Source organism: Sceloporus occidentalis, unplaced genomic scaffold, assembly GCF_023333645.1.
Source record: "Sceloporus occidentalis isolate IW3139 unplaced genomic scaffold, rSceOcc1.0.p SCAF_6, whole genome shotgun sequence".
NCBI classification, from domain to species: domain Eukaryota; kingdom Metazoa; phylum Chordata; class Lepidosauria; order Squamata; family Phrynosomatidae; genus Sceloporus; species Sceloporus occidentalis.
Window position 1 is genome coordinate 9,827,802 of NW_028316986.1, and position 26,641 is coordinate 9,854,442.

General features: G+C 41.2%; 1 protein-coding gene across 1 annotated transcript; it reads right to left on the bottom strand.

Annotated features, from left to right (window-relative positions):
• Positions 1-2,123: 2,123 nt before the first annotated feature.
• Positions 2,124-25,086, bottom strand: PEX13 (peroxisomal biogenesis factor 13). Its single transcript, XM_089528847.1, has 4 exons — positions 24,895-25,086; positions 14,909-15,621; positions 9,104-9,229; positions 2,124-4,733 (listed from the first exon to the last, which is right to left on the bottom strand). Exons 1-4 carry the CDS (start codon positions 24,942-24,944, stop codon positions 4,435-4,437), a joined length of 1,188 nt encoding a protein of 395 aa, XP_089384973.1. The 5' UTR covers positions 24,945-25,086; the 3' UTR covers positions 2,124-4,434.
• Between the last annotated feature and the right edge of the window lie 1,555 nt (positions 25,087-26,641).

Consider the following 26,641-nt stretch of genomic DNA (forward strand, 5'->3'; position numbering starts at 1 on the left):
CTAGGAACTGGTTTCATCCAGATAATGCCTCCCTAAAGGAACTGAGCCCTCCCAGAAGGCATCCAACTCCATCCTGGCCTCTGAGGGGGAGGGAGGGTGGGCCAATGCCATCAGGCCTATCCTTAAGATACAGAGCCCTCCATCTGTCCATCTGCCTTGGTCCAGGCCTCAGAGGGAGAGAAGAATGCTGGGCCTGATCCCTTCCCCACAACCATTCCCTTCTCCTTTTGTGTCATGTCTTCTTAGATTGTAAGCCTGAAGGCAGGGAACCGTCTAATTAAAAGATTTTATGTACAGTGCTGTGTAAATGTACAGCGCTATATAAATAAAGCTTAATAATAATAATAATAATAATAATAATAACAACAACAACAATAATGCAGCCAGGTCCAAATAAGCCTGGAACAGTTGTGTGTGTGTCAGTGTGTGTGTGTGTGGGGGGAAATAATAAAGTAGCAGAGGAAATGGAAACTTTTAAAACTTTGAAGTCTCTGCCTTCCAACAAAGTTTCAATGATCAGTGCTTTCACTTGGGCTACAATTGGCAAGTTTTACCTAAAAGTACAGACCCTAAAGGTTTTTCCAAATGTAACAATGCAGACTTGTTGAAAAACTCAGTGTTGCACAGGCCAGTATCTCAAGGGAAGTTACTTTTCTTTTGCTAATGAAGTTGCATTTTATGGGAGCAGACTCTGCCTTCATTGAGATCCCTCCAGATCCTCTTGAGTGGCAACAGAAGTAACTTCTGAGACAAAATGTCTGTCTCTTATATTACTTTCCTTCTCCTGTTTGATTTTTAACACCTTTGCTTGGTCAAGAAGCCAGTGGAGCTTCGAAAACTTGCATGTTACATTTTGTGCCTTTTAGTTGTTCCAATATAACTATTGCTATTTTGTGAATTTTGAAAAAATCTTGCTGCCTATGATTCCTTGGTCAGTCAGTTAGCTATGCATTGTGAGATTTGCTTGGTGTGTATATAATTGGCTGGACTGACTAGTGAATTTCTAGACTTTTAGGGTGGCATTGGAGAGTCATTCACCCAACTTTGATTCAATTAAGTGGGTCTCTTTTTCTGTTCCTCCTTCTTCAACCAAATGCAAAGGGGCTGAAAAGGATGCTTTCAAGATGGTGGAGTCCACTCTCCCTTCTTCCCTTGCTGGAAAAGTGAAATATTTATATACATTAATTTCCTTAATTATTAAAACAGATGTTCAGCCGCTTGCAAAATGACGCATGCATCATTTAAACAGCATACCTCCAAAGTGACTCAAAGCAGCTTTATTTTGGCTTGTCTGTATGGGGCCTGAAAAATGAGGGCAAGAGTTCTCTCTTTTAAGTACATTTTAGCAGTAGCTGACTGCCTCACATAGAAATTGAGCAAGCCTTCACTGAGAAGTCAAAGGCTTTCATGGCTGGCATCCATAGTTTTTTGCAGCCTGAAAAACACACAAAAAAGCCTTCACTGACTTTCCTGCATTACACAAAACTGGTTTTGTCACCCACACCTGACAGCTCCTTCAGACTCGATGGTTTTAAGTTTGAATATCTTTACAGCATATCAGCTATGGAGTCGTCTGTGAAGGTTTCGCAGGGACCTAGATAAAAGCTGAATATAATGCATTCCGATAAAAAACCCAGAACATGCTAATGAATAATCCTTGTTCAACGGAACCAGTGGGATTTACTTTTCTATAGACTTTTCTGTGCAGAGAGCAATAATTACTATTTCACTCTAGTTGTTTTCCAATTCTCTCCCACGCTACATGTTTGTACCCAGCTCATAAATGTACAAAATTCCTTTTGGGAAAAACATTATTTAGCAAAAAGTTTTTGACAGTAAATGTTTTGACAGTAACAGTATAAACTGTATGAATCCAAAACTAGAGATAACTGCTCCTCCTGCTTTGAGAGCTGCAAATTTATAGAGATATAAGGATAATGATGCAGAATAGACTAAAATCAAGATGTAGGCTCTTTTGCTGGAACATAATAAGTTCATAATAGGAGAGAAGCTGATTTCATTTCAGATGGGTCCCTGTGATTTCAGTGTAAACAAAAAGTTCCTAGAAGAAAAAAATGCTGTACTCAAGTTTCCACAGAATTTAATAGACTTAAACAGGTTAATCCAACTGCATGATAAAATCTTTAATAAAATCTAGTGTTTACAACCTTTTTCATTCAGGTTCCACTGAAACAAGTACAAAGTCAACAGGCCAGAGTCAAGGCTCACTATGCATACTTATCTATTTGAAATGTGATATGCATAGATATACTTTGTTAATTATCATTAATCACGTTCAAAGAGACTGAAAGCCCAACTATACCTCTTAGAAGCACGCCCTGTGGCAGTTGAGTAAACATTTTTAGCATTAGGCTGACACAGCCAGTCAGTCAACAGTGATTTCTTTAGAAGCAAACACCTGCCAGCCTACTGATGATGTATGATTATCAGGGAAAAAGTAAACTATGGTCCAAAACACATTGCAGGAATAATCCAGTTCGAGTCCGCTTTAACTGCCCTGGCTCAATGCTAGGGACTCTTGGGAATTGTAGTTTTGTGAGACATTTAGCCTTCTCTGTCAGAGAGCTCTGGTGCCACAAGAAACTATAATTCCCAGGGTTCCCTAGCACTGAACCAGGGCAGTTACAGCTGTCTCAAACTGGGTTATTTCTGCAGTATGCCCTGGACCAGTGACATTTCGACCTCACAAACTGAAAATATTTGCAGTTTAATGAACATTTGCAACATTTCCCTCCCAGGATGTCAGTTTGAATCTATCATAGACATTTGGAAAACTGAAGCATTTCTTACAATATTATGTATTAGACATAGAAAAAGATGCCTATCTAAATTGTCTAATACATCTCAGAAAGAAAAATAGGGAAACTGGGTGATAAGGAGCTTCTATGCAAAAGTGAGCAATACTTAATTTGTCCCTATTTGTTCAGGGCTGAGATGCCCAGTTTTCTGTTTCTGCCCTGGGCCAAAATATTATTGAATCGTACGTCATTGTACAATTTCATTATTAAACAGAAAAGTGCAACAAAATCTCTCCTATTTCTTGGGTTTTAGTACAGTAGACAGTCACAGAGTGAATGAGAGCTAGCAAGTTATTTTAAAGTGTTTATCTACCTCATCCAATAAACCCACTCTCAAATGAGTGCAAACAAATCCATAAGTTATAATTTTGCAAACCTTCCCCATAGTACAACTGTGGATAAGGTATTCTATACAAGGATTTTTATTTAAGATAAAGACTCAGTACTTTCCAATTTTTGAGAAATATATTTATTGTATTATTGGCTGAGAAGATGAATATGAAATTTTGTAGCACTGCAAATTCAATTCTTAGCAATGAACACCATAGCTTTGAAATATTTCCTAAATTATCTAGTTAAATTAAACATAGAAATTATTTTTATTATTCATGAAGCCTCCCCAGTATAATCCTAGATGTTAATTTTGCCTTGATATGGTAGTAAACACAATTAGTAATCTTACTGCTGTATTAAGTTTTATTACCATGCCAATCTGGCTTTATAAAAGAACATTTCACCTTTCAACAGGTAACAGGGAGTTAAAAGTCCAAAATGTAATCTTTCCAACCTCTTAAACAGCAGGAATCAGGCATGGCAAAGGTGGGATATACTTGAGCTGGAAAGATCAAGTGATGTAGCTTTGCTAGTTAAAGGGCAATGGACAACCAGTCCAGGCAGAGGATTGCCTAAGGCTTCAAGTGCAGGGATAGGTGTGAACACAAAGGAGCATCTTTCAAGGACCACAAGGAGTAAGCCTATTTATGAAAAGATGACCAAGTAATGTGGCCGCACACATCATCTTGGAAGTACAGGAAGGTGGAACTGCTGCCAGTTCTAGAAAACCTTCTACAGAGAGCTGTTCACTGATGGAACAGTGAAACTAAGTTTTCTGGTGGACAGCCTGATGAATCCATGACTCAGATTCCTCTTCCATCCCACAGCAATGGTTTAAGAGGAAAATGCAATCTCACAGTATGCTTAAATACTCTGAAAACATACTTTCTCATAATACCTACAATGTTATGAGAAGACAATTTTGTCCCAAAGAAGACTTCCAAACAACAATCTCAAATAGCTTTGAGAATAGTTCCATCAACGAAACAGGGGTAAGATGCTAAACCTTCTTGACTTATAACTCGGCCACGGTTGAGTTATAATGTTAAATGACATAGAAAGACTGACTTCCTCCCTGGCATGCTTAACCCAGCCATCCAACATTAAATGAACCAAGCACAGGATTTGGGCCAATAACATCCCTCCCTTTGACAGTACCAGGCATAATTGGCAAGGTACCCAGATAGTCAACAACAGTGTTCTGCTACATCACTATTGAATGGCTACCCTACAGTATTACTGACAAGTATGTGCTGATCAGTTTCATAAATTTCTGAACATGTCAAAGGTCCTGTTTATCTCCACTAAGCATAGCAGAGCCAGATGTGATGGGAACTTTACTATTTTCCACAAAGACAGACTCCAAGGCAGCTTCTTGCTCCTCCAATGTGTCAGCAGCTGTAGCTCCTGGAACCAAAGTGGCGTTAGGAACTGTTGGCTGATCCTCTGTAACTCTTTCCAGCTCTGTGGTCCTCTTCCCTTTTCTTTTACCAAGTATTCGGATATAATTCGCTGGTACAAGTCCTGTTGTCTGGCCATCACGACTGGCCAGAAGCCAGCCACGTATTTTGGGCTGTTGTTCTGGTAAGGAAAAGGAAAAAAGAAAGAAACCTGCAGTTAGGGGGGGGGGGGAGTCCTCACACACCGTACAAAGAGCTACCATAGTCTATGAAGAACTTTGCAACAATCAGTTGGGTTAGATTTTGTATCAACCTCTAAAGCTTTAAGACTTCAATGGGAACCAGTCTAAAGAATACCTCAGATATAAGGACTGAGGTTATGCTTGAATGTTCAAAATATTGACTGGTTAAATAAAGCCATAAAAATGCACAATATAATCAAATGCCAGGTGTTCCAAAAGACTGGAAATTTTTATAAACAGAAATGTTAAGCATAATTTCCAGTAGTGGAATCTCTGGATAAAGTGATCTAATAGCATGGAAGGGGTATAGAAGGGTTTCTGCCTCCCAGTAACTTGTTATAAACTGGGCATTATATATTTTGGCTATGTAAAGCCCCAAAGTTAGTTATTAATAGCAAACTGTGGGTAATGTGTCGAAATTCGGAAGAGACATCAAGCATTATATAAAGCTACATGTCTCACATGCTTGTGTTTCAGGCAGAGGAGTCTTGAACATACAGCCTGGAATATGTTTCTGGGCATCCATCCAACTGAAATTCATAACAAACTGATCAGTCCTGCAGCTGAAACCTATAGTGAGTATGTGATACACAAGTGACTGTCAGGAAGCCAGAGCTGACAAAGTCTGCCCAAATAAAACAGGAATCAGGTCCAGTAACCTCATTGGCCAGGAAATATAAAAAATCTATCTGCCAGCTCTATAAAAGAGAGAAAGTACAACAGATCAAAGACCAGACTGCTTGAAAGTGGCTGGGCTGAAAAGAAGAATCAAAGTGGCTGGCTACATTCAATCCCCCGATGGCTGAGATTATTTTACTGACAACGTTCTGACAGATATGAGTTTTACTCTTTGATCATACTAGTATCATGTATGGAAATACAATACTGTGCCAGAATGTATAAATGCCTGTTTCAGACATTCAGTAGATCCAGTGCATATAACTGCCTGTCTGAGATGTGTATTTTCTTTAACAGATGCAATGCAAGAAATGAAGCTAAAGAAGCACTATAACATCTGTATAAGAACATGGCTACACACTGAGAAAACTATGTTGTGTAATGTAATGATCAGATATAACTGATTGCTGGTTTAATTAAAAAAAGAAAAGAAAAAAAGAGAGATTACAAAGCTGCTTATTCATAGAATCTTTGAGTTGGAAAGGACCACAAGCGACATGTAGTCCAACCTCCTACTATGCAGGGATACACAACTTAAGCACTCCTGGGAGATACCTACCTAACCTCTGTTTAAAGATCTCCAAAGGAGGATAGTCCATCACCTTCTGAGGCAATGGATTCCACTGGTGAACATATCTTACAATAAAGACGTTTTTCTTAATATTTAGCAGCAATCTCTTGTACTGGGATTGGAATCCAGTTCATGTTCTAGTTTTTGGAGGAGCAGAAAACAAGATTCTTCCATCTTCTACATGTCATCCCTTCACATATGCAATAATATTTATCATGCCACTATCATGAGCCAGCGCAGTGTAGTAGTTTGAGTGCCTGACTATGACTCTAGAGACCAGGGTCTAAATCCCGTTCAGACATGGAAACCCACTGGTTGACCTTAGGCAAGTCACAATCTCTCTCCCTCAGAGGAAGGCAAAAACAAACCCCCTCTGAACAAATCTTGCCAATAAAACCAAAGCCTTAGGGTTGCCATAGGTCACCTTTCATGTCACCTTTCAGTTTTCTCTTCCCCAAGCTCCAAGCATCCTCAGCTTTCTAAATCATTCCTCCAAAAACATTAGTTTTGATACCCTTGGTCATCTTGGTCAGCCTTCTCTGGAGACATTCCAACTTTTCAATATCATTCTTAAACTGTGGTGCCCAGAATTGAATGCAATATTCCAGGTGAAGCCTGACCAAAGCAGAATAGGTTACTACTTCCTTCAGTCTGGACAATCTTCTGTTTATGCAGCCCAGAATTGCATTTGCTTTTCAAGCTGCTGCATCACACTCTTGTTTCATGTTTAGCTTGTGGCTTACTAACACTTGTGTTACCCATGCTGCTCGATATAAATTTTGGAATCAATGATAACCCTTAATGACCCCTGGATGAACTCTAGCAGCCTGTCCTCCATTACTAGCAAGGCATGAGGACATGTACACCTCCCCTAAGGGAGCACCCATATTAACATCTCAGAGGGTCCGGGGAAGTCGCATGAAGGGATTATCTCAAGGCTGGGAAGAGTGAAAGGATTGCCTTCCCTGAAGCTATCAACCTCCTCCTCGAACCTATTGTCCAAGTGGCATAAGCCCTTTATACTATCTAAAGCAGACATCCAGGTGAAAAGAAAATCTTTAGAACACCTTTGTTTTGGCCAAGCCAGCCTCTTTGCCTCAGGCCAGATTTGGCCTATAAAAAGTCCCCACTTTGGCTGCTCAGCGCGCCATTTTCAAGGTCTACTCACTCCACGTCAGTCGGACCTCTGTTCTGGTAGCCAGCATTTCTGCTCACCCCCAGGTTGCGGAGCAGACTTGTCTCACTGTCCAGCATCCCATTCGCTCCCCGGAGGGAATCTACATTCTGGTAAGCATCTCCATTAGTAACGCCTGAAATCTGTTCCCATTTTCCGACCCTAATTTTCCTGAGTCCTGAGTGTGTGTGTGAGTGTATGCGCAACGCATGTGTTTTTCCCCTGTTTCAATAAATTAGACATCTAGTTATTGATATCCATCTCAGCTTTATTTATTGGGGTCCCCTGGTCTACTCCGTATACATATCGGGAGGGCGATTTCGGTGGGCTCTTGTAGCCAGCCCCTCTTGCAATATTTGAGCTAATAACAATAATAATAAAATTCCCCTAAATGGACCCTTGGCTACACTTGCACATCCTTTTCACATGTGTTTTTGAGCCAGATGTTGCCCATCCTATATTAATGGATTTTTCCTGCCTAGATACAGTAGTTTACATGTATCACCACTGAAATTCATTTTTTTAGCTTCGGCAAAACTATCCAATCTGTCAAGGTTTACTTTGAATTCTGATCCTGTTCTCTGGGGTATTAACTACCCTCCCTCCTTAATTTGGTGTTACCAGCAAATCTGATATACATTCTTTCTAGTCCACCATCAAAATATCCTGAAATTCCAAGTCTTAAAAGATACTTAAGCTGAGTGTTGATGTTAACTTGCCTACTGGACAATATAGTTGTTTACAACCTCAGGCTGCTAGATGACCTAAATAGTAATCAAAAAGGAGTGCCACTTAGATACAGCCCTGGTTAGCGCTTGGATGGGAGACTGCCAACGAATACAATGTTCTGTAGGCTATAGTGCTGAGGAAGGAGCTGGCAGAACCACCTTGGAGTATTCCTTTCCTAAAAAAAACACTGTGAAATCCACTGGGTCATTGTAAGTCAACAGGCAGCTTGAAGGCACATAGAGAAGCTGAATAAATGTTGGTTGTAATTATAAGTCAATGGAATAAGCTTCACTGAACATAGTTGCCCTTTACGATGGCTCACAGTAAAGATGGATTATTGTTGTTGTGTGCCTTCAAGTTGGTTCTAACATATGGTGATCATAAGGCATACTGGTCATGCAGTTTTCTTGGCATGATTTGTTCAGAAGTTTGCCATTTCCTTCTTCTACGTCCACCCTTTGGGTTTCTGTGGCTTCTCCAGAGTCCTAGTCCAATACTGAAAGAACTATACCAGTTTTGAACTGGCCTCCTTGAATAGATTAGATGGATAGGATTGAGCTATTAAGAGTGATAAGACACAGTTTCTCAGGAAAAAAAGAGCAGGAGTCATGGAAAAGTGAAGAGAAATGCCAGAGGGTGAAATCAAAGAGGAAAGAAACCAGGAGAACAAAACAGAAAAAGGTTTTTAAAAAAGGTTAAAGGATGAAGTCTGCATACTGATTCGGGAAAAAACAAACTACAGCCAAATCTTTAAAATTGTGAGCTGTTAATATGTGTTAGTATAAGTTATGCAACAGGTTGTAAAATTAGTAGCATAACTACAGAACCATGCAAATGGGGTGGCATGGGGGATTAGGTTGCATCTACACTGCAGGATTAATACAATTTGACACCATTTTAACTGCCATGGCTCAATACTATGGAATTCTGAGCTCTGCAGTTTTATGAGTTGTTTAATCATTGAGCTCTGGTGCCACAACAAACTACAAATGCCAGGATTCCACAGCATGGAGCCATGAAGTTAAAGTGGCATCAAACTGAATTAATTCTGTTGTGTGGCAGCCGCCCTGATTTCTTCCAGTTTCCACATACTCCCAGGACAGTTAGGGATGCAAGGAGGGGAAGGAAGGAATAAAAATAAATCGGAATTGTCTTACCTTTGGGTGCCAATTTTAGCATGTCACCAGCATGGAAAGAAATTTCTTCTTCTGAAACAGTGTTGAAGTCATATTCTGCTCTACCCACAACATAATCATCCTCTCCACTCGCCCAGTTATTGGATGCTGTGCCACAGAACAAGAATGAAATCAGTCAGCTCAGCTTTGCTCAATCAGCTCAATCTCTTATGCTCAGAAAGTGATATCTGAGGAGATTCCTAATGCAAGGGCAACAGGCTTTAGAACTGGATATGGGTGGCCCAGTTCAAATGTCTGTTTGGGATTCAAGTTATCAACTCTCAGCTTGACCAAATGATTTCACCTAGTGATTGTGACACTGAAACATTTCAGTACTACAAATCAAACCAAAATTGTTAATAGTCAAAAACAGTGCCTACCAGCCTAACTCTGCACAAGCACCTTTCCTCAACTTGCAGCTCTCTGGATATATTCATCTGCAGCTTCCATCATGCTTAGCAAACATTGGCCATCCTGGCTGAGGAGGATGAGAATTGTAGTTTAACTTTAGAAGGGAGCCAAACTAAGGAAAGTTGTGAATGCCTAACATTTCTCATTTGAGAAGTGACAGGATGGGGACTTTTTAAAGAGGTTGTATGGAAATTCTTCTTATTTGCCAGAGGAGATCAGGAAATAAGTTATTTCCAAACCTAATTTTGAGCTGCTCAGGAGGAGGAAAGACAGATGAAAGAGATATTTTTCTCTATAAAGATGACCAGAGATATGTATTAAAAATGCATGCCTTCCATTCCTTTTACCAGCATTTTGTTTCTAGCACATCGCATGTTGTGTTGTAATGTCAGTCAGTCATAATTTATTACAGTCCATAGACCGAAAATTTTCACATTCAGTCAAAATACACATATCATCAGTTTGATGATACGTGTTGTAATGTGCCTTCTTCACCTTGCCTTTGATTTATGGCAATCCTATCTAGGGTTTTCTTCAGAAGATTTATTATTCAGATGTTTGCCATTGCCTTCTTCTGAGTCTGAGAGTATGTGACTTGTCCAAGATTACCCATTGGATTTCCATGGCTCAGAGGGAATGTGAACCCTGGTCTCCCAGCTGCTATATTTAACAGCTAGCACAGAAATATGGAAAGACTGGTGGGTTTAAATGTGGAAGACTAAAACTGAGCTGATTTTTGGAAACCCGAGATTAAAATCCCTGGCTAGCTGCAAACATAATGGACAGCTGCATTACACATGCTCAGTGCAATCTTTGCCGCAGACAAGTAAAAGACAATGCAATGCCACGTCCATTATAACATCAAGTTGAATTTGTTGAGAATGATCCCAAAATTCAGGAAATCCTCATCAAACTATGAGAAATGTAATTATTATTGAGAGGATGTATTAGCTATGTTCATTTACATCAGAGTGGGATCATGAAGACCACAGGCTCCATGCAGCCTCCTGAAAGCTCTTTCAGCAGGTCTCTACACCTCCTCTAAATACTGTATAGGTTGAGCCTCCCTTAGCCAAAATGCATAGAATCAGAAATGTTTGGGATTTCAGATTTTTGCAGATTTTGGAATATTTGCATATACATAAGGAGATGGGACCCAAGTCTAAACATGAAATTCATTCATGTTTTGTATACACATAATATACATAGCCTGCACATACTTTTATACATAATATTTTAAATAATTATGTGCATGAAAACAGTTTGTGTACACTAAACCATCAGAAAGCCAAGGTGTCACTATCTCTGCTATCCATGTGAACAATTTTTGATTTTGGAGTGTTTCTGATTTTGGAATTACTGATAAGGGATACTCATCCTGTAGCTAGATTTCAAGAGCAAACTACGGCACCAATATTTAGTACAGACTGATGAAAACCCCAAATCCTCACATTTGCTTTTACTGATTTTAAAGGGTTTGCAGCCAAATTTCACAGGCAAAAATGTCAACATGTTTAAAGAAGGCTTCTTGTTATTTGTTTGCTGCTGACATTCAACAGGAAAGACTTTCTTTAAATTGGGCCACCAAAATTCAGGAGTGGCATAGGGTGCAGCTCATGGAAGGGGTGGGAAATGGGGGGGGGGGTGTACCTCTGATTTACATCAAGGCTTTAAAAACCATGTTACAGAAAGTATATTTTGAACTGTCTACCATTATTCTTATTATTATTATTCTTTATATAGCGCTGTAGATTTGCTCTGTAATAAATATAACAATAAATATAATATATAAACAATAAATATAAAAGAGTAAACCTGCCTATGGCGTACGATCATTGAATAATTTGGTTTAAAAACAATAGGGACTTTACAGTTGCATTCTTGTTTGCTTCATGCTTGCATTGTTTAGTTTGCACCATAAAGGGTTACTGATATACCGTATATACTCATGTATAAGTCGACCTCATGTATAAGTCAAAGGCACTTATCATGGATTTTGATATGACCCGTGGATAAGTTGAGGGGCAAACACTGGAGGATGTTACAAAAGATCTAAAGGGGGGGGGGGGGACAAAGCACCACTTCCCTCCCTATATCTCCCTCTCTGGACCTCTCCCAAGCATCAGTCTCGGCATGGAAAAGGGGAAACACACACACACTCTCTTCCCCTTACTAGAAGCATCTCCAAGGCTCATGGCTTGCGAAAAGGAGGACAGACCCCACTATCTCTCTGCTTGTCACCCCCAGGACTCCCACGGCTCATAGCTTGCAAAAAGGAGGACAGACCTTTCTCTCTCTCTGCCTTTCACCCCTAGGCATCCCAAGGATCAGGGCTTGCAAAAATAGAGGACAGATCTTTCTCTCTCTCTGCCTCTCACCCCCAGGACTCCCAAGGTTCAGGGCTTGCAAAAATAGATGACAGACCTTTCTCTCTCTCTGCTTTTCACCCCCAGGACTTCCAGGCAAAACGGGGTACAAGCTAGGGCATACATTGCCTTAGCAACAGCTTGTTAGCTCTGGCTGCGCGGGAAGGCTGAGAGGGAAACAGACACACACACACTCCCACAGAGGGAGAGAGGAGAGCAGGTGCTGGGGCTTCAAACAGGGAGCCATTACAAGGCTACAGAGAAAGGTGGGCACTTCTTCTTTCAAGAAATTCATTAGCATTAACTCATTGCCCCATACATAAGTCTAACCATAATTTTGGAGTTCATTTTGGGGCATAATTTTTTCGAGTTATAGTCGAGTATATACGGTAGTCTAATTGTCTGCAACCTGCTGAAGCCCTGAAGGTTGTTCTTTGTTTGCACCCTGGTTTGAAAGAGAAACAGGTTTGGTTTTACAGCAGAAGTAGTGAGACAATATACTGACATTTTCTGCATTCCAGGCAATCAAACGGATAGGGAAGACAGTCATGTTATACTGCATTCTTAAGACAGAGCAATTCTACTTCTGGGAAGGTAAGGGAAAAAAGGTCTAGATTCAATGCAAGCATCAAGCTTAACCTTTGGTTTAAGATATTCAATTCCCCTATATTGAAATTGCTCATGTTTCTTCACTCACCAAACAGCTGTTGTCTAAGGTTACACAGAGATCCACAAAACATATGAATCATCGATTCCTTCAAGATCACCAGCTCACTATCATTTCTACAATCTACTTCCAACACTAGCAATTATCAAACCAATCCACAATTACTAAATCCCCTTCAGGTTTCTCCTTTCCCCAAAGAGATTACAATCAGGCAAGTCTTGTTCTTGAAGTCTCACCACACTGCTTCTTACAGGCAGGCATAAAGGTTGCCTGCATACACATACTAGCATTTCTCATTTTAAACAGTACCTGAAGCAAGATTACAAATGCTGGTTAATCTTGGCACAGTTGCAACACTGAAGTATAATTAAGGTTGAAAGGGGAAGGGAGGGAAGAGAAATTTTATGCAGAGGAGTGTGTAAAGTGGGAGGAAGTCAATTCTGCAGGAAGAAATGTACAGGTAAGGAGGAAGTAGATTTTTAGTTGAAGAAGCATACTTTCCAAGTCTCTAGTTGCCACTTTGCAAAGGCTCACTGTAGTATCTGTAGCTGTATTTTTAAGAAGTGTTTTCACCTGATATAAACTGTGGCAAGCAAGAATCAATGCCAAGGCAACAGTTTAGTGTAACAACATTTTAGGCCTCAAAATTACTATGAAAACAGCTAAAACTGCTTTGGGAGCTAATAATGAGGTGCATAAACAGCATGTTGCACAGACTCCTGTGGCAAGGCAGGGCCCTAGAAAGCCAGGAAGAGATCATTCAATGAGAGGAGAGGAAATTCTTAATCATTCTATCAATGTACCACAGATTATTGTGGTCAGGCATACTACTAAGATCTGTGGATATTTGCAAATCTCCAAGTAACTACTCTGGACTTACACAATGGACATGTAGATGTCACAAACAGATGCCTCTAAACCACAGTTAACAGCAGAAAGCGGTACAACTGAGCTGTCTGTCAGATAGCTGACTTTGCAGTCCTCTGAGAGCATCTTATGTGAGTTCTGAACAGAGTTTAGAGAGCTACCTTTTTAGGAGTATTATTCCCCAGATCCCACAGTAACATAGCAGTGAGCCACGCAGGTTGGATATCCAGAAACTGTACTCCAAAAAGTAACCTTTCCAAGCTCTGTACATGCATAAAATTATTACACAATAAAGGGCCAAGTAAGGTTTTTGCACTCAGTCTGTATTTGTTAAATTGATCTGGCTAGACAGCCCAATCCATTAACAAGATCTGGTTTCTCTGACTGTGTATAAAACAAAGCAATTTCAAGTCCCAACACGTTCCCTTTCCATAAATGGAAACGGTATTTATTTATTTAGGTATATGCCATCTTTCCCCAGGAGTGGAAAGGCAGCTCACAGATAAAATTGGTTTAAAACTTATAAAATTTCAAAAACAATTTAAATTTAAATAATATAAAATACATTAAAATTATAAAAGCTAAAGACATAAATAAACACAGTGCACACCCCAATAAGAAGCCTCCCTGAGAGTGATTACCTATTAAAAGTCCGCTTGAACAAAAACATCTTTGCCGGCTGGCGAAACGAAAGAGGGAAGGGGCCAGTCTATCTTCCTATGGAAGGGCATTCCAGAGAGTGGGAGCAGCCACTGAGAAGGCTCTCTCTCTGATGTCCTAACCAAGCAAGCCTGTGATGGTAGTGGGACCGAGGGAAAGCCTTCCCCTGATGATCATAAAGCTCTGGCAGGTTTGTATGGAGAGATACGGTCTTATGGATTGTCTGGACCCAAACCTTACAGGGCTTTATAGGTCACGACCAGCACTTTGAACTGCGCCTGGAAATGAACCAGGAGCTAGTAAATCTGTTTTAACAAGGCAGTTGTATGCTACCTATAACTGGCCCTGGTTAGCAATCTGGCTGCAGCATTCTGAACCCATTAAAGTTTCTGAACAGTTTTTCAAGGCAGCTCCACAAAGAGTGATTTATAGCCAGATCTGACATTTTAAGTAATGGACACAGCTGGTGCACTAGTTTTAGGTGTGTAAATGCACTCCTGGCCACTGCTGAAACCTGGATTTCCAGGCTAGGGCATTAGGTAAAGTACTGTTTTTTCAAGAAGGCATATTGTCATTTCTCTTACATTTTCCTCGGAAGATAGAAATAGTTATTTCTGAGCAGCAGTAACAACAGACAGCTAAAGAGTTAATGGAAAATTTAACTTACCAAGAACCTATAAAACACTCTTGGCTAACTTCATAGCCCAAACACCATATTCAATAAAGGCCTGGTTTTGTGTTACCACTTTTTGGCATTTATCACACAGCTCTGTGCCAGACTGCCTCCATTCCTGTGATCACAGAAATCTCCTTTACCTGTTTCATCATCACTGTAGCTGGACAGCAGCTTCCATATGAGGTATGGCCCGCCAAGAACAACGGCAAAAAACAGGAAAATGGGCCAAGATTTTGCAGAGTTGGCTGCCCTTTCCTCAGAACCAACACAGGCCACAGTTCCTTCACTTTCTGCCCATAAATCATCATTTTCAGAGCTCTTTCTCAGACCCATCAACCTCTGTAATCGCCTGTAGAGGTACCTTATAGTTCTGACTAACGCAAATGCTGAAAACACCTTAGTGAAGTGTATTTTGAGACGGGAAAAGTGATTAGCCACATCCAGAACAGCTCGGAAACTGTTGTAGACAGCCGAGAAGGTAGCATCCATCATCATGCTGACAGAGGCAAAGGCATGCACAATGCTTTCAATAGACTGAAAGGCACCCCGACTGCTTTCTTCAGCCTGCTGAACAAACCGGCTGGGAGGAATATCGTCCATTCGAAAGCGGTTGTAGCCCAGGCCGCCATATCCATAACTGTAAGGGCTGTAGCTTCCATAAAATGAATTGCCATACATGCTGCTCCCGTATGCCCCATAGCCTGAAGAGAAAGAGCTGCCGTAAGCAGGCCGGTAGGTACTCAGGCTGGTGCTCCCCGTCTGCTGGGATGGCCTTGGCACAATTGGAGGGGGCACACGAGTGAGGGTGGGCTGTCCAGGTCTAGTCAGTGGGCTGGCCCCAACATCAGCTGATCTAAAAATCACAAAGCCCAGTATTAGTATCCTAGACAATTTTGTACTGACAATGTTACCTCACCCAACATGCCTACAATTCGTATCAAAGGTGAGCATCTTCTGCATGTGTGGGACTATGCTCTTGTTGTTTTATTCATTTACTAACCACATTTCACTCCATAAGGCAGCTGACATTATATTTAAAACAAGAGAGTAAAAAGCAATGCAAAATGTTCAATAAAAGTATAAATATATAAGTTAATTAAAGAACAATTAAAACATCTATAAAGTTTAAAACATTAAAAATAATTTAAAAGCTATACACAAACTTTTAAAACAGTACCATACAGCATTAAAGGCCCACCCCAGTCAGTTTCTAAGCACTGAATGGCATAAAAATGTTTTAAGTTCTAATAAAAAGAAAGCAAGGATGGGGCCATCTCAGCCTTTCTATTGACAGAAATAATCCAAGTTGAGACCTCTTTAACTGTTCTGGTTCAGTGCTAGGGAGTCCTGGAAATGGTAGTTTATTGTGGCACCAGAGTTCTCTGACAGAGAAGCCTAAATGTCTCACAAAACGACAGTTCCCAGAATTCCCTAGTATTGAGCCAGGGCAGTTAAAGCCATCTCAAACTGGATTATTTCTGCAGTGTGTTTTGGACTGGAGTTCCAAAGTCTGGGAGCAGCCACTGAGAAGGCCCTCTCATTTGTTCCCACCAAACAGGCCTGCGAAGCTTTGGGGACAGAGAGAAGAGCCTCTCCAGAAGATCTTAGAGCTCTGATGGGCTCATAAAAGGAGATACTGTCCTTCAAATAGCCTGGACCCAAGCTGTATAGGGCTTTATTTAAATTGTGCGTGGAAACAGACTGGAAGCCAGTGGAACTGTTGCAACAAGGGGCTTGTGTGCTTCCTACAGACAGCCTCAATTAACAATCTGTCTGCTGCTATTTGGGCCTACTAAGTATCTGAGCACTTTTCAAAGCCAGTCCCACACTGAGCACATTACAGTAATCCAAATTGGATGTAACAAAGGCATGTTACCATGGTCAGATCCAACTTCTCCAAGAATGCATGCAGTTGGCACACTTGCTTTAACTGTGAAAACGTACTCCTGGTTGCTGCTGAGACTTGGGCCTTCAGCCTCAGGGCTGAATCCAGGAAATACACTGAAACTGCAAATCCGTGTTTTCAAGGGAGTGTACCCAGACCTGTCTTTTCAACTGACCAGCAGCACACCCGTCTTCCCTAGATTAAGCTTCAATTTGTTTGCCCTCATCCAGACCATTACAGCTGCCAGGCATTGGTTTACTCCTGCCAAGCTTCCTAGCCATCTACTGGAAAGGATTATTAGAACTGGGTATTGTCAATATACTGGTGACACTTGGACCCCAACCAAACTTTGGACAACCTCTCCCAAGGGTTTCATGTAGATGTTGACTAGCAATAGGAGACAAGACTGAACCCTGTGAGATTCCACAAGCCAGTGGATAAGGTGTTGAACAGGAATCCCTGCAAAACTCCCTGAAAGCACCCCTCTAAGAAAGTGCCTCCAAGGCCCATCCCAGAGAGGCAAACGTGAAGGATACCATAGTCGATGGTACCAAAAGCTGCTGAAAAATCCAGCAGAATTGTGATGGAGGTGCTAAGCAGGTCTGCAAAACAGTCAATTGCTGTTCAAGAGGTGCTATGAAGGAGGGCTGCAGAAGATCAGAAATATCAAAAGCATGAGAGAATTCAGACAGGGTTAGTATCTGAGACAGGGTTTTGAAGCTGGCACTAACAGGGTGTTCGGCTGATATAAACAGGGTTTTAAGCCGATAGAGACAGAGTTTTGGATTTGAGGGGAAAAGGGACAACAGCATATGTTACTGGGGAGAATGGTTCTACTCTCGCCAAACCTACTGAAGCTGTGTGTGCTTGCCCACACCACAAGGTAAATGGCGGCTGCTTCCAGAATCCTTTATTGGGCATCTGTGAACGGTAAGAGAGAGAAAAGGGGAAAAGCAGATAAGCCTGCTTCATCAGTTATCTTCCACATGTTACAAAAACACAGATCTACAGATCTGGCCAACAAAAGGCAAACTGTAAGAAAAATAGTGGCTGGTGATATAAATAGCATAATCCCAGGATAAATTTTGGAAGAAGCTTTCATTAAAAACATTTAATCAGCATAGAAACTTTGAATTAAACTTCTAGACATGAGGAATTTATTGCCAATTCAGTTCAACAGCATTTATTGGAAAACACTGACAAACCTTTTAAGACAATCCCACTGTTTTGAATCTCTATGGTATTTAAAACAAAAGTGTTTCAGGAGCTTTGTCTGGAGTCCTAGGAATGCTTAGTGGATAAAGAACAATTCCACTGAGATAGATATGTTGGTGTATTGCAACAAAACCAGAAGTGAGTCTCATGGCATTATAATGGACATTAGGGAAACCTGTTGCTCCAGTCTGGCCCTAATGAGGATAGAATCCAGCAAAGTGTAGAGGCTGCAGGCTTCCCAGCCATTCTCTAAAAACATAAAAACGAGAATCAGCACGATCCTGAACAGGCAGATAATTTCTTGGTGTAGCTACTGAAGACCCTTTCCCTATATACCATGACATTGTAAACTATTTAGGCAACACCTGTTCAACTGAACGCCCTATTGAGGCAGGCTATCACCCTGAGGGATGGTTTGATTGGGAATGCAGGCTAGCAAGATGGGATCTTTGCTCTCTGAGTCAGAGGACACAGTGTGGAACCAACAGTTCTCTGTTCAGGGAACTGACAATAAAACCGGAAAGACCCCAAAAAACAATAAAACACCGTTTATATAAGAAATTGCTGAAACAAAAGCAAAATTCTTATTATAAACAATTGTGGGTGGAAATAGAACTGGCAGCAAATACAACTGATTCAACAAAATTGTGGCAATTGGTGACAAGTAAATCAAAGGAATATAAATATGGATTAGATGTATATTTATATTATGCATAAATCATGGGAAATTTATTTCAATCAAGTTTTTAACTTTGATATTGGTCCTCATTTAGGCAAGAACCTTTTGTCATGCTTTCAACTTCCTGATATTAAAGAAACGGAGGTATGGCCAGTAGTAACACCAAGTGAGGTGAAGCAACTAATTCTAAGTCTACATAGAAGGAAGGCACCTGGAGAGAACATGCTTCCTCCAGAGATATTTTTGGATAATCTGTACTGGTGGGCCCCCATATTAGCAAAGCTTTTTACTTTTATCAACCCAGTTGGAAAATTTCCCAGTGGGTGGCGACAAAGTACAGTGGAAACTCGCCTTACGCAGGGGATCCATTCCGAACACCCCCCCCCCCATGTAAGGCGAATTCTGCCTATGCTAGAATTGCATTCATTTGAATGGGATGCGCCACCCCTTGCGCCCTGCGGCTTGAGCGCATACGCTCAAAGCTGCATATAGCGTGCCCGTGTATAACACAGGCACACTGTATTGTGATTCCTATCTTTAAAAATGGCATCCTTTCCGCGGCGCAGGAAGGAGCTCCGAAATGGAGCTCCTTCTTGGGTTTGTGGCGCTGGCGCAACCTTTACACAGCTGCGCCAGCATCACAAAAGAAAAAGGGGCCAAGCAGCCTCCTTCTCCTTTCCCTGCCGCTGTTGGAGTGTCCTTGGGGCTTGAAGCCCCAAGGACACCCCTTTCCAGACAATGGGAAGCGGCCTGGAAAAGCGGCGGATCAGGGCCTCAGGGTGCTGCTGTGGCAGCTGAGGCCCCAATCCGTTGGGGAAAGGGGCGGTCTGTAACGCACCATAGCCTTCCTAACAGCAGTGTTACAAATCTGACCTGTTTCTACACTTTAGAAAAAGTCAGTGCTCATTAGTTTCCCAGAGTGCCTTCTTTAGCTATTTCATCTGAAGATTTCTCTTCACAGAGTTGAGAATCTTGTGTACATCAAATTGCAACGATGCCAATTAAATCCTTTTTAATTCCAAGTTGTTAATGTGTGTCAATACTTCTGCAAGCCACTGGATTTTTCATTTCATTTGTATGCCATCTTTCTCCCAAAGTGGACCGTGAGTCTATAACCTCAGCTGGTTATAAACCACATGGAAACTTCAAGTAAAGCTTGTGTTGCAGATTCAGATCAAAGGTTAATTGCGCAACTGCCTGCCTCTATTTCAGCCCACAATGATTAGAGCATGTGCCTGAAAACAAACACAAAGCCAAGCTGGAACTGTGAAACTATCCAGAAGAGCCAAAATGTATGCTGAACATCAGAACAAGTAACATCAGCAGTGACTGGATGTTTGGAGAGCAGAATTTGGTTTCTGATTCAGGTGTGAGGTCACACATAGATGCACTGGAGTTCTTTCAAGCAAAATACGATCACTACATTTCCATTTTTCACCAATAAAATGAGAATGCATTAAGTCTATAAACACATCCTTTAAGACTGCCTATCTCCCAATAGCCAGCTTATCTGCAGAGGACCTTTTCAATGGTAACACCAAGTCTATGGAGTGCCTATGTGAAGGTTCTTCCAACATCAGGATTTCCCCATAATTTATGAACTACGTTATCATGTAGTGCTCTCATTTTGACGCTGCTTTTACTTTGGCTTTATATCTAATATTATGCTAATAGGTTTTTTTTAAAAATCATTCTTATTTTTACTATGTGTTGCTCTGAAGTTTGTTTTTATGGGTGGAAATTCCTATTTTAATGTACTGTACACCACTTCTACAGAATCCTGATTATAAGAGCATTTATAAGTGAAATAAACAAATTAAAAGAAATATTAATGCTAGTGAAAAGTGAACTACAAGGAAATGTTTGAAAAATCTACTTGTGACTGCAGCAGGCAGCTATTTAATGATGGATTACCTTCAGAGGAAGGATGTTTAGCTAAGTAAGAAAGACTGTGCGGCATGGTGTACATACTACTAACAGTAGCTTCTACAGCCGAGGGAGGAATTTTTTTCAGTCCAAGGGTTGATTTCAATTTCAGGAATGCTGTAGAAAACCAAACTCTACTATTGGTTGGGTCCAAAGGGTAAATTACCAGTACAGTCGACCCTCTGTATCGACAGCATCTGCACCCACGGTTTCCGCCATCTATGCCTTGAAAATGTTTCCCTTCCATTCCCCCCCCCCCAAAAAAAAACCCCAAACCTTGATTCTGCTATTTTTTAAAAATAAGGGATACCATTTTATTATGTCATTGTACATAATGGGACTTGTGCATCCATGGATTTTGGTAACCACGGCGGGTCCTGGAACCAAACCTGCATCAGCAAGTGGATGGACCAGGTGACCTTTAGGTAGGACCAAATTATTAATGGTTCAATTAATGCAACTGTTCCAGACTCTTCACTGGCTCAGGGCCCAGTGCTGAAGGGGAAAAGTGTATGTTAATTCCTCTTCTTTTCTAGTCACTTTCTGAATCTTTCAAGTTCTCTGTTGCTGGCTGAGATGCTATTCCACACGCTTGGCAGTTAGGTATGCTCACAACATTCCTCTGTCCCTGGCTGAGTGACTGCTAACTGGGCATGCTCTGAATATTCCCATGGTTTCGCAGCCAAAGATAGGATGGATATAGAAGAGGCAGCCATAGGCAAGGCGTTGGGAAAGACTGCTCTCCCTGTTTAAACTGGGACTCCAGCTATGCAAGATTCAGAATTTTCTTTTGGACAACACATGCACCCTGTTGATACAATATATCTCAAGGAAGAAGGAAGATGATGACTTCATTAAAATATAATATTCATTTGTTATACTAGCCAAAAAGAGAATCTTTTGAATACAGCCCTCCTGGACCAGTTCCTTTTGACACAATGCTACCCTTGAGCTCACAGAAAAGATGTCTCTCCCTTTGCATTCGACTGGATATGAACTGCAAAATAATTAAGGATACAGTAATTCAAGGTCTTCTAGCTTGTATCTTTGTTGTTTGTTTTGATTTGTAAAATTGTCTATGGGTATAAAACTATGGAATGCTTGACACTTAATACAGAAAGAAAGTGCAAAAATGATAAAGTACATGTATTCCAATTGGGACTAACAATAGGGCTCAGACCATTTATCTCTCCAGTGCCTGTCCTACAGAGCACTGGAAAAGCAGCAGCCGCCCCGAGATTGAGAATTGGGTGGAGAAGGTTTGTATGTCTTTTTTGTAGGTTTTAGATGGGTTTGTAGGTTTTCTGGAGAATAGGTGGCAAGGTGTGCTTACGAGTGTGGGATATATGAGTTTCTTCTTGGAATGCCTGGCTTTCTCCCTTCGGAATTGGTGAACACATTTCTTCCTGTAGGCGAGCAGATTCTCTCACCAGTTCTTTTTACTTTCACTTGCAAATGGTGATTTGGGTAATGCAAATGAGTAATCCTTTTTGGTTAACATGCAAAGAACTGGATTCTAAATTCTTCCAGAACATATTGCTGTGTTCCACATACTGCTTTTCTGTTAAGTCTCAGCCTAGTCCCACTACAGCCTTGTTTTTATCATCAATATTCTGTGTATTACTAGAGAAATGACTAAATGCATGGGATCAGGCTGGTAACTCATGGAGGTTTCAGGACTAGCAACAGGTTCAGTTGTAAGGTTGTTTTCTCTCGGTTAACTCACTGGTTTCTCAGCAATTCTGATCCTCGTTTCGCAGAACATTCATGACAAAATTGTGTCTCAGTGTCAAACAGCAAAAGCTTATAAGAAGGTCAAGTGTTACTTGTGTTTTCTGCAATTCAGTTAGACTCTTGTAAAGCACTTTTACAGCCTGATCTTACGAAATTACTCAGGCATTTAGTCCTACTTAATTCAGCTTTCTGCCAGGCAAAGTGATGGCAGGCCTGTACTGTGTATGCAAGTACGTTATGCAATCTTGATTATCTAGCGAACATAAAGAAGGAGCAATAACTATTCCCCTGGAGCTCCTGCCCATTACACCTACTTGGATGGAGAAAGAGGGAATAGGAGGACTATCAACAGATGCAGCAGTAGGCAAGCAACAACTTGCTTTCACTTGGCAAAACTTCCAGAGGAGGCCAAAGATGCATCCTGTGAAGCAAAATGTGAGAAAATGGGAATAACAAGAATTTAGGGAGCTGTGGACTCTTGAAAACCACAAGAAAAAGGGAAAAGCCACAACGCCCTTTATGGATGGACATGGGAGAGTATTGCTCATGCTAGAATTCAAAGATATAAGTGTGTCAGTCTGTAGAATCAGTCAGAAGAGAGATCTTGTAGTACCTTTGAAACTTGAAAGAAAGAAGGTGGCAGCATGAGCTTTTATAGACTTAAGTCTACTTCCTTCCAAGTGCATCTGAGGAAGTAGACTTAAGTCTACAAAAGCTCATACACAATATAGTTCACATTTACTGAATACACAGCACAATGGGTTCCTACGATCTTTTTTTTACCACTGCTAGAATGAATTATTCAGCTGCTCTGAGAGCCTTTAGGGCTGAAGGGCAGGGTATAAATACTGTAAATAAATAAATATAAATAAATAAAAGATTATTATTATTATAATATTTATTTATATCCCACCCTTCTCCCAAGACTGGGACTCAGAGCAGCTTGCAACATTTAAAAAACACCATACAGTTAAAAACATACAAAAACAATACGTTAGAATGGCATTAAATTACTACAATAATTAAAACAAATTCAATGTCAAATTATCTTTAAAAAGATTTAAAAATACTTAAGAAGCCTCCAAGTACAAAGATCTGACATGTGGCACTTTAGCCTCCGTAGCCCATCTCTATTCTATACGCACACACACTTTAGTGGAACAAGTTCACAGTGTGGATCGTTGGAGCCGGGAGGAAAATTTAGAACGCCTTACAAACCGCCAGGCTGTGTGTGAGACGGCAGTCCTTTAGGAAAGGATGTTCCCAGCACAACTGCTCTCCACTGTATTGCAGTACTGGGTCTCTCTGCAGGAAAAGATGTGTCTTCCCTGTAATTCACGTTACTAATGGTGGCTATTCAAAAGACTGACCCCTTGGCAAGTCTGGTTTAGGGAGATCAGTGAATAAGGAGGATGAGATAAAGATATAGCCAGTGCCCTAAATATTGATAGTCCAAAACACATTGCTGAAGTCACCCAGTTTGAGGCCGCTTTAACTGCCCTGGCTCAATGCTAGGGAATTTTGAGAACTGTAGTTTTGTGAGACATTTAGCCTTCTCTGTCAGAGAGGTCTGGTGTCACGATAAACTACAATTCCCAGGATTCCCTAGCAGTGAGCCGGGGCAGTTAAAGTGGCCTCAAACTGGACGATTTCTGCAGTGTGTTTTGGACCATCTTCTCATTAATTTCAATGACAGCACTCCCTCCGTATTCATTGGGGTCATCAGGGGGAAGGACCTCTGCGAATGCGGGAAAACCACAAGTAAAAACAAACACCCTTTTTGCCGGACAGGACGCCTCTCTAGGAATCTCCAGGTCCTCCAGCGCAGCTCTATGGTCAACCTGGAGCTGGAGGTTCCTAGAGAGGACATGTTAATCAAAGCCACAAAATGTGTGTGTGTGTTAACTGTAGTTTTAACTTCATAACTTAACTGCTTTCAAATTTAGACATAGCCAGACACGCGTTTTGTACGGTTTTTAATCTCTACTGGCTTCTAGTAATTTGCAAACCATCCTGAGACTCATTATTGGGGGGAAGTAGGTTTTAAAATAAAGTAAATAAAATATAATAATCAGGGGAAAATGGACAAAAAAAATCAATTATGGAGTAATTTATTTTAGCATGCTTCAGGAAAAAAACATGATTAAAACTCAATTATGGAATATATTATTTTAGCATGCTTCAGGGGGAAAATGATCAAAAAGATGAAATATTTTATTAAATATTATATATTATAACACACACATATATATCATGGAATAATTTATTATTTGATTATATATAAAATGGCAAAAATCAAGGTATGCTTTTGGCAATTCTTACGTGTGTGTGTGTGTGTGTGTGTATCACATACACGCGAAGACCCTGCCCATTGTTAGCCTATTATTGTACTATTGTTTTTAGATTTTTACTGTCTGTAATTTTAATGGATATAATTGCTTAATCCTTTTTAAGGGGTATAATTATAATTATAATTATTATTATTATTAAAAGCATCAATCTCTTTCACTGAGGGGCTGCTGCTGGGCTTGAGCCACAGCGCCCAAGAGCATGTGCAGAGCGCCACTGGAGCTTGGACCTGTTCTTTTCGACGCCAACAGCGAGGGGCCCGCGCGGCCTGCGGCCTGGTCCTCCCCTGCCTCCTTCCCCGACCTCCCCGGCCCCAGGCGACCGTCCCCCGGACTCACATCCGCCGGTTCTCCCAGGGCTTCGGGGGCGGCGGTTGGTGGGCGGCCATCCTCCCCCCGCGAAGGACGAGCCTCTCCTTCTCCTTCTTCTTCTTCTCCTCTCAGCCGCGCCTGGAAAGCAGAGCGCCGAGCAATCCACCCCGCTCCCCGCACTCTCCGCCTCCGCCATTTTCTCGCCAGGCCTCCGAGCGATCCTCTCTGGCCGCGGCTAGTCAGGCCTGAACGCTTGGGCCAAAGAGATATAGACAGACACAACTCTAGGATCCATAGACACGGATGACTTCCGGTTCCCAATTGCACTCTCAGCTGTGAAAGATGTTACTAACAACAATAATAACAACAACAATAAATGATTTATTTATATTCCGCTTTTTCCTCGTGGAACCAAAAGAAAGGCATCAAATACAATATATATATATATATATATATATATATAGCCTCCCCACTGACTGAAGCATAACAAACATAATAATAGCAATAAAATAGTTATACAAAAAAAAAGCAGAAATAAATAATAAATAACACACAACAAACACAATCCAAAGTACGTGGCAAATGCCTAATAAAGATACAAAATGCAAAATGCACATGTTATTGTTTCATTTCATTTCATCTCATTTCATTTTTTAAAAAAAAAATAAAATATTTTATTAATATTTAACTAAAAGGCAAAGAAGAAAAGAAAAAGATACACTCGTTACACATAAAAGCATATATAGCATGATATAACACATATGCCTATAACACACACACACACACACACAACTATACAATCATTTTATTTCATCTCTGTGCCGCCTTTCCTCCCAAAAGGGACCTAAGGCGGCTCACAATGTTAAAAAACCACATTAAAATATATATATTTAAGAACAATTAAAATAAACTACAGTTGTCCCTCCACATTCGCTTGGTTTAGGGGCACAAGACCCCAGGGTTGCCATCCCCGAGGACCTCCAAACCGGAAAAAATGTAGGACAATGTTTTAAAATGTAGGACTTTTTTTTTTAATTTCCTGGCCAGGAAATTAAAAAAAAAAGGTCCTACATTTTAAAACATTGTTCAAGGCCTTGCTGGGGCCTGGGAGACTGCGTCTCCCAAGACCCAGCGAGGCCTTGGAGGACTCCATGATTGCGGAACCACTTCCAGGGCCTCGCCGGTGCCTGGAAGACAGCGTCTCCCAAGCCCCGGCGAGGCCTTCCAGGGCTCCGCGATCGCAGAGCCGCTCCAAGGCTTCGCCGGTGCCTGGAAGACAGTGTCTCCCAAGCCCCAGCGAAGCCTTCCAGGGCCTTGTTGGGGGGGGGAATCCCGGGGGTGGGGCCAAACCAGGGTGGGACCGTGCGGACCCAGCCCAAACCGGGAAAGTCCCGCCCCCAGGTGGGATATGGCAAGCCTACCCCAGCGTGAATATGGAAAAACCACAAATAACAAAAACACCACGATTAGGACACCTCTCTAGGAATCTCTAGGTCTTCCAGTGCAACTCTGTGGTCAACGTCCGACAGACATTGACCATAGAGTTGCGCTGGAAAAGCTACAAAGGCCCAGCGCAGAGTGTTCTCTCTAGCAATCTCCAGGTCTTTCAGTGCAACTTTTAGTTAAAAGTTGACCATAGAGTTGCACTGGAAGAGGACCTAGATATTCCTAGAGGGAACATGTTAATCAAATCCGTGAATATAATTCATTAAAACCCTACTATATCAGATTAATTTAAAAACCAGGATTATGACCAGAAATCCTAGGGAGACCA

Excerpts from the sequence above, each read along its gene's own strand:
- PEX13 (XM_089528847.1), bottom strand. The coding sequence starts at position 24,944 with ATGGCCGCCCACCAACCGCCGCCCCCGAAGCCCTGGGAGAACCGGCGG. Across the intron at positions 15,622-24,894 it reads CCCTGGGAGAACCGGCGGAT|ATCAGCTGATGTTGGGGCCA; the intron begins GTGAGTCCGGGG and ends TGTGATTTTTAG. Across the intron at positions 9,230-14,908 it reads CTACAGTGATGATGAAACAG|CATCCAATAACTGGGCGAGT; the intron begins GTAAAGGAGATT and ends TCTGTGGCACAG.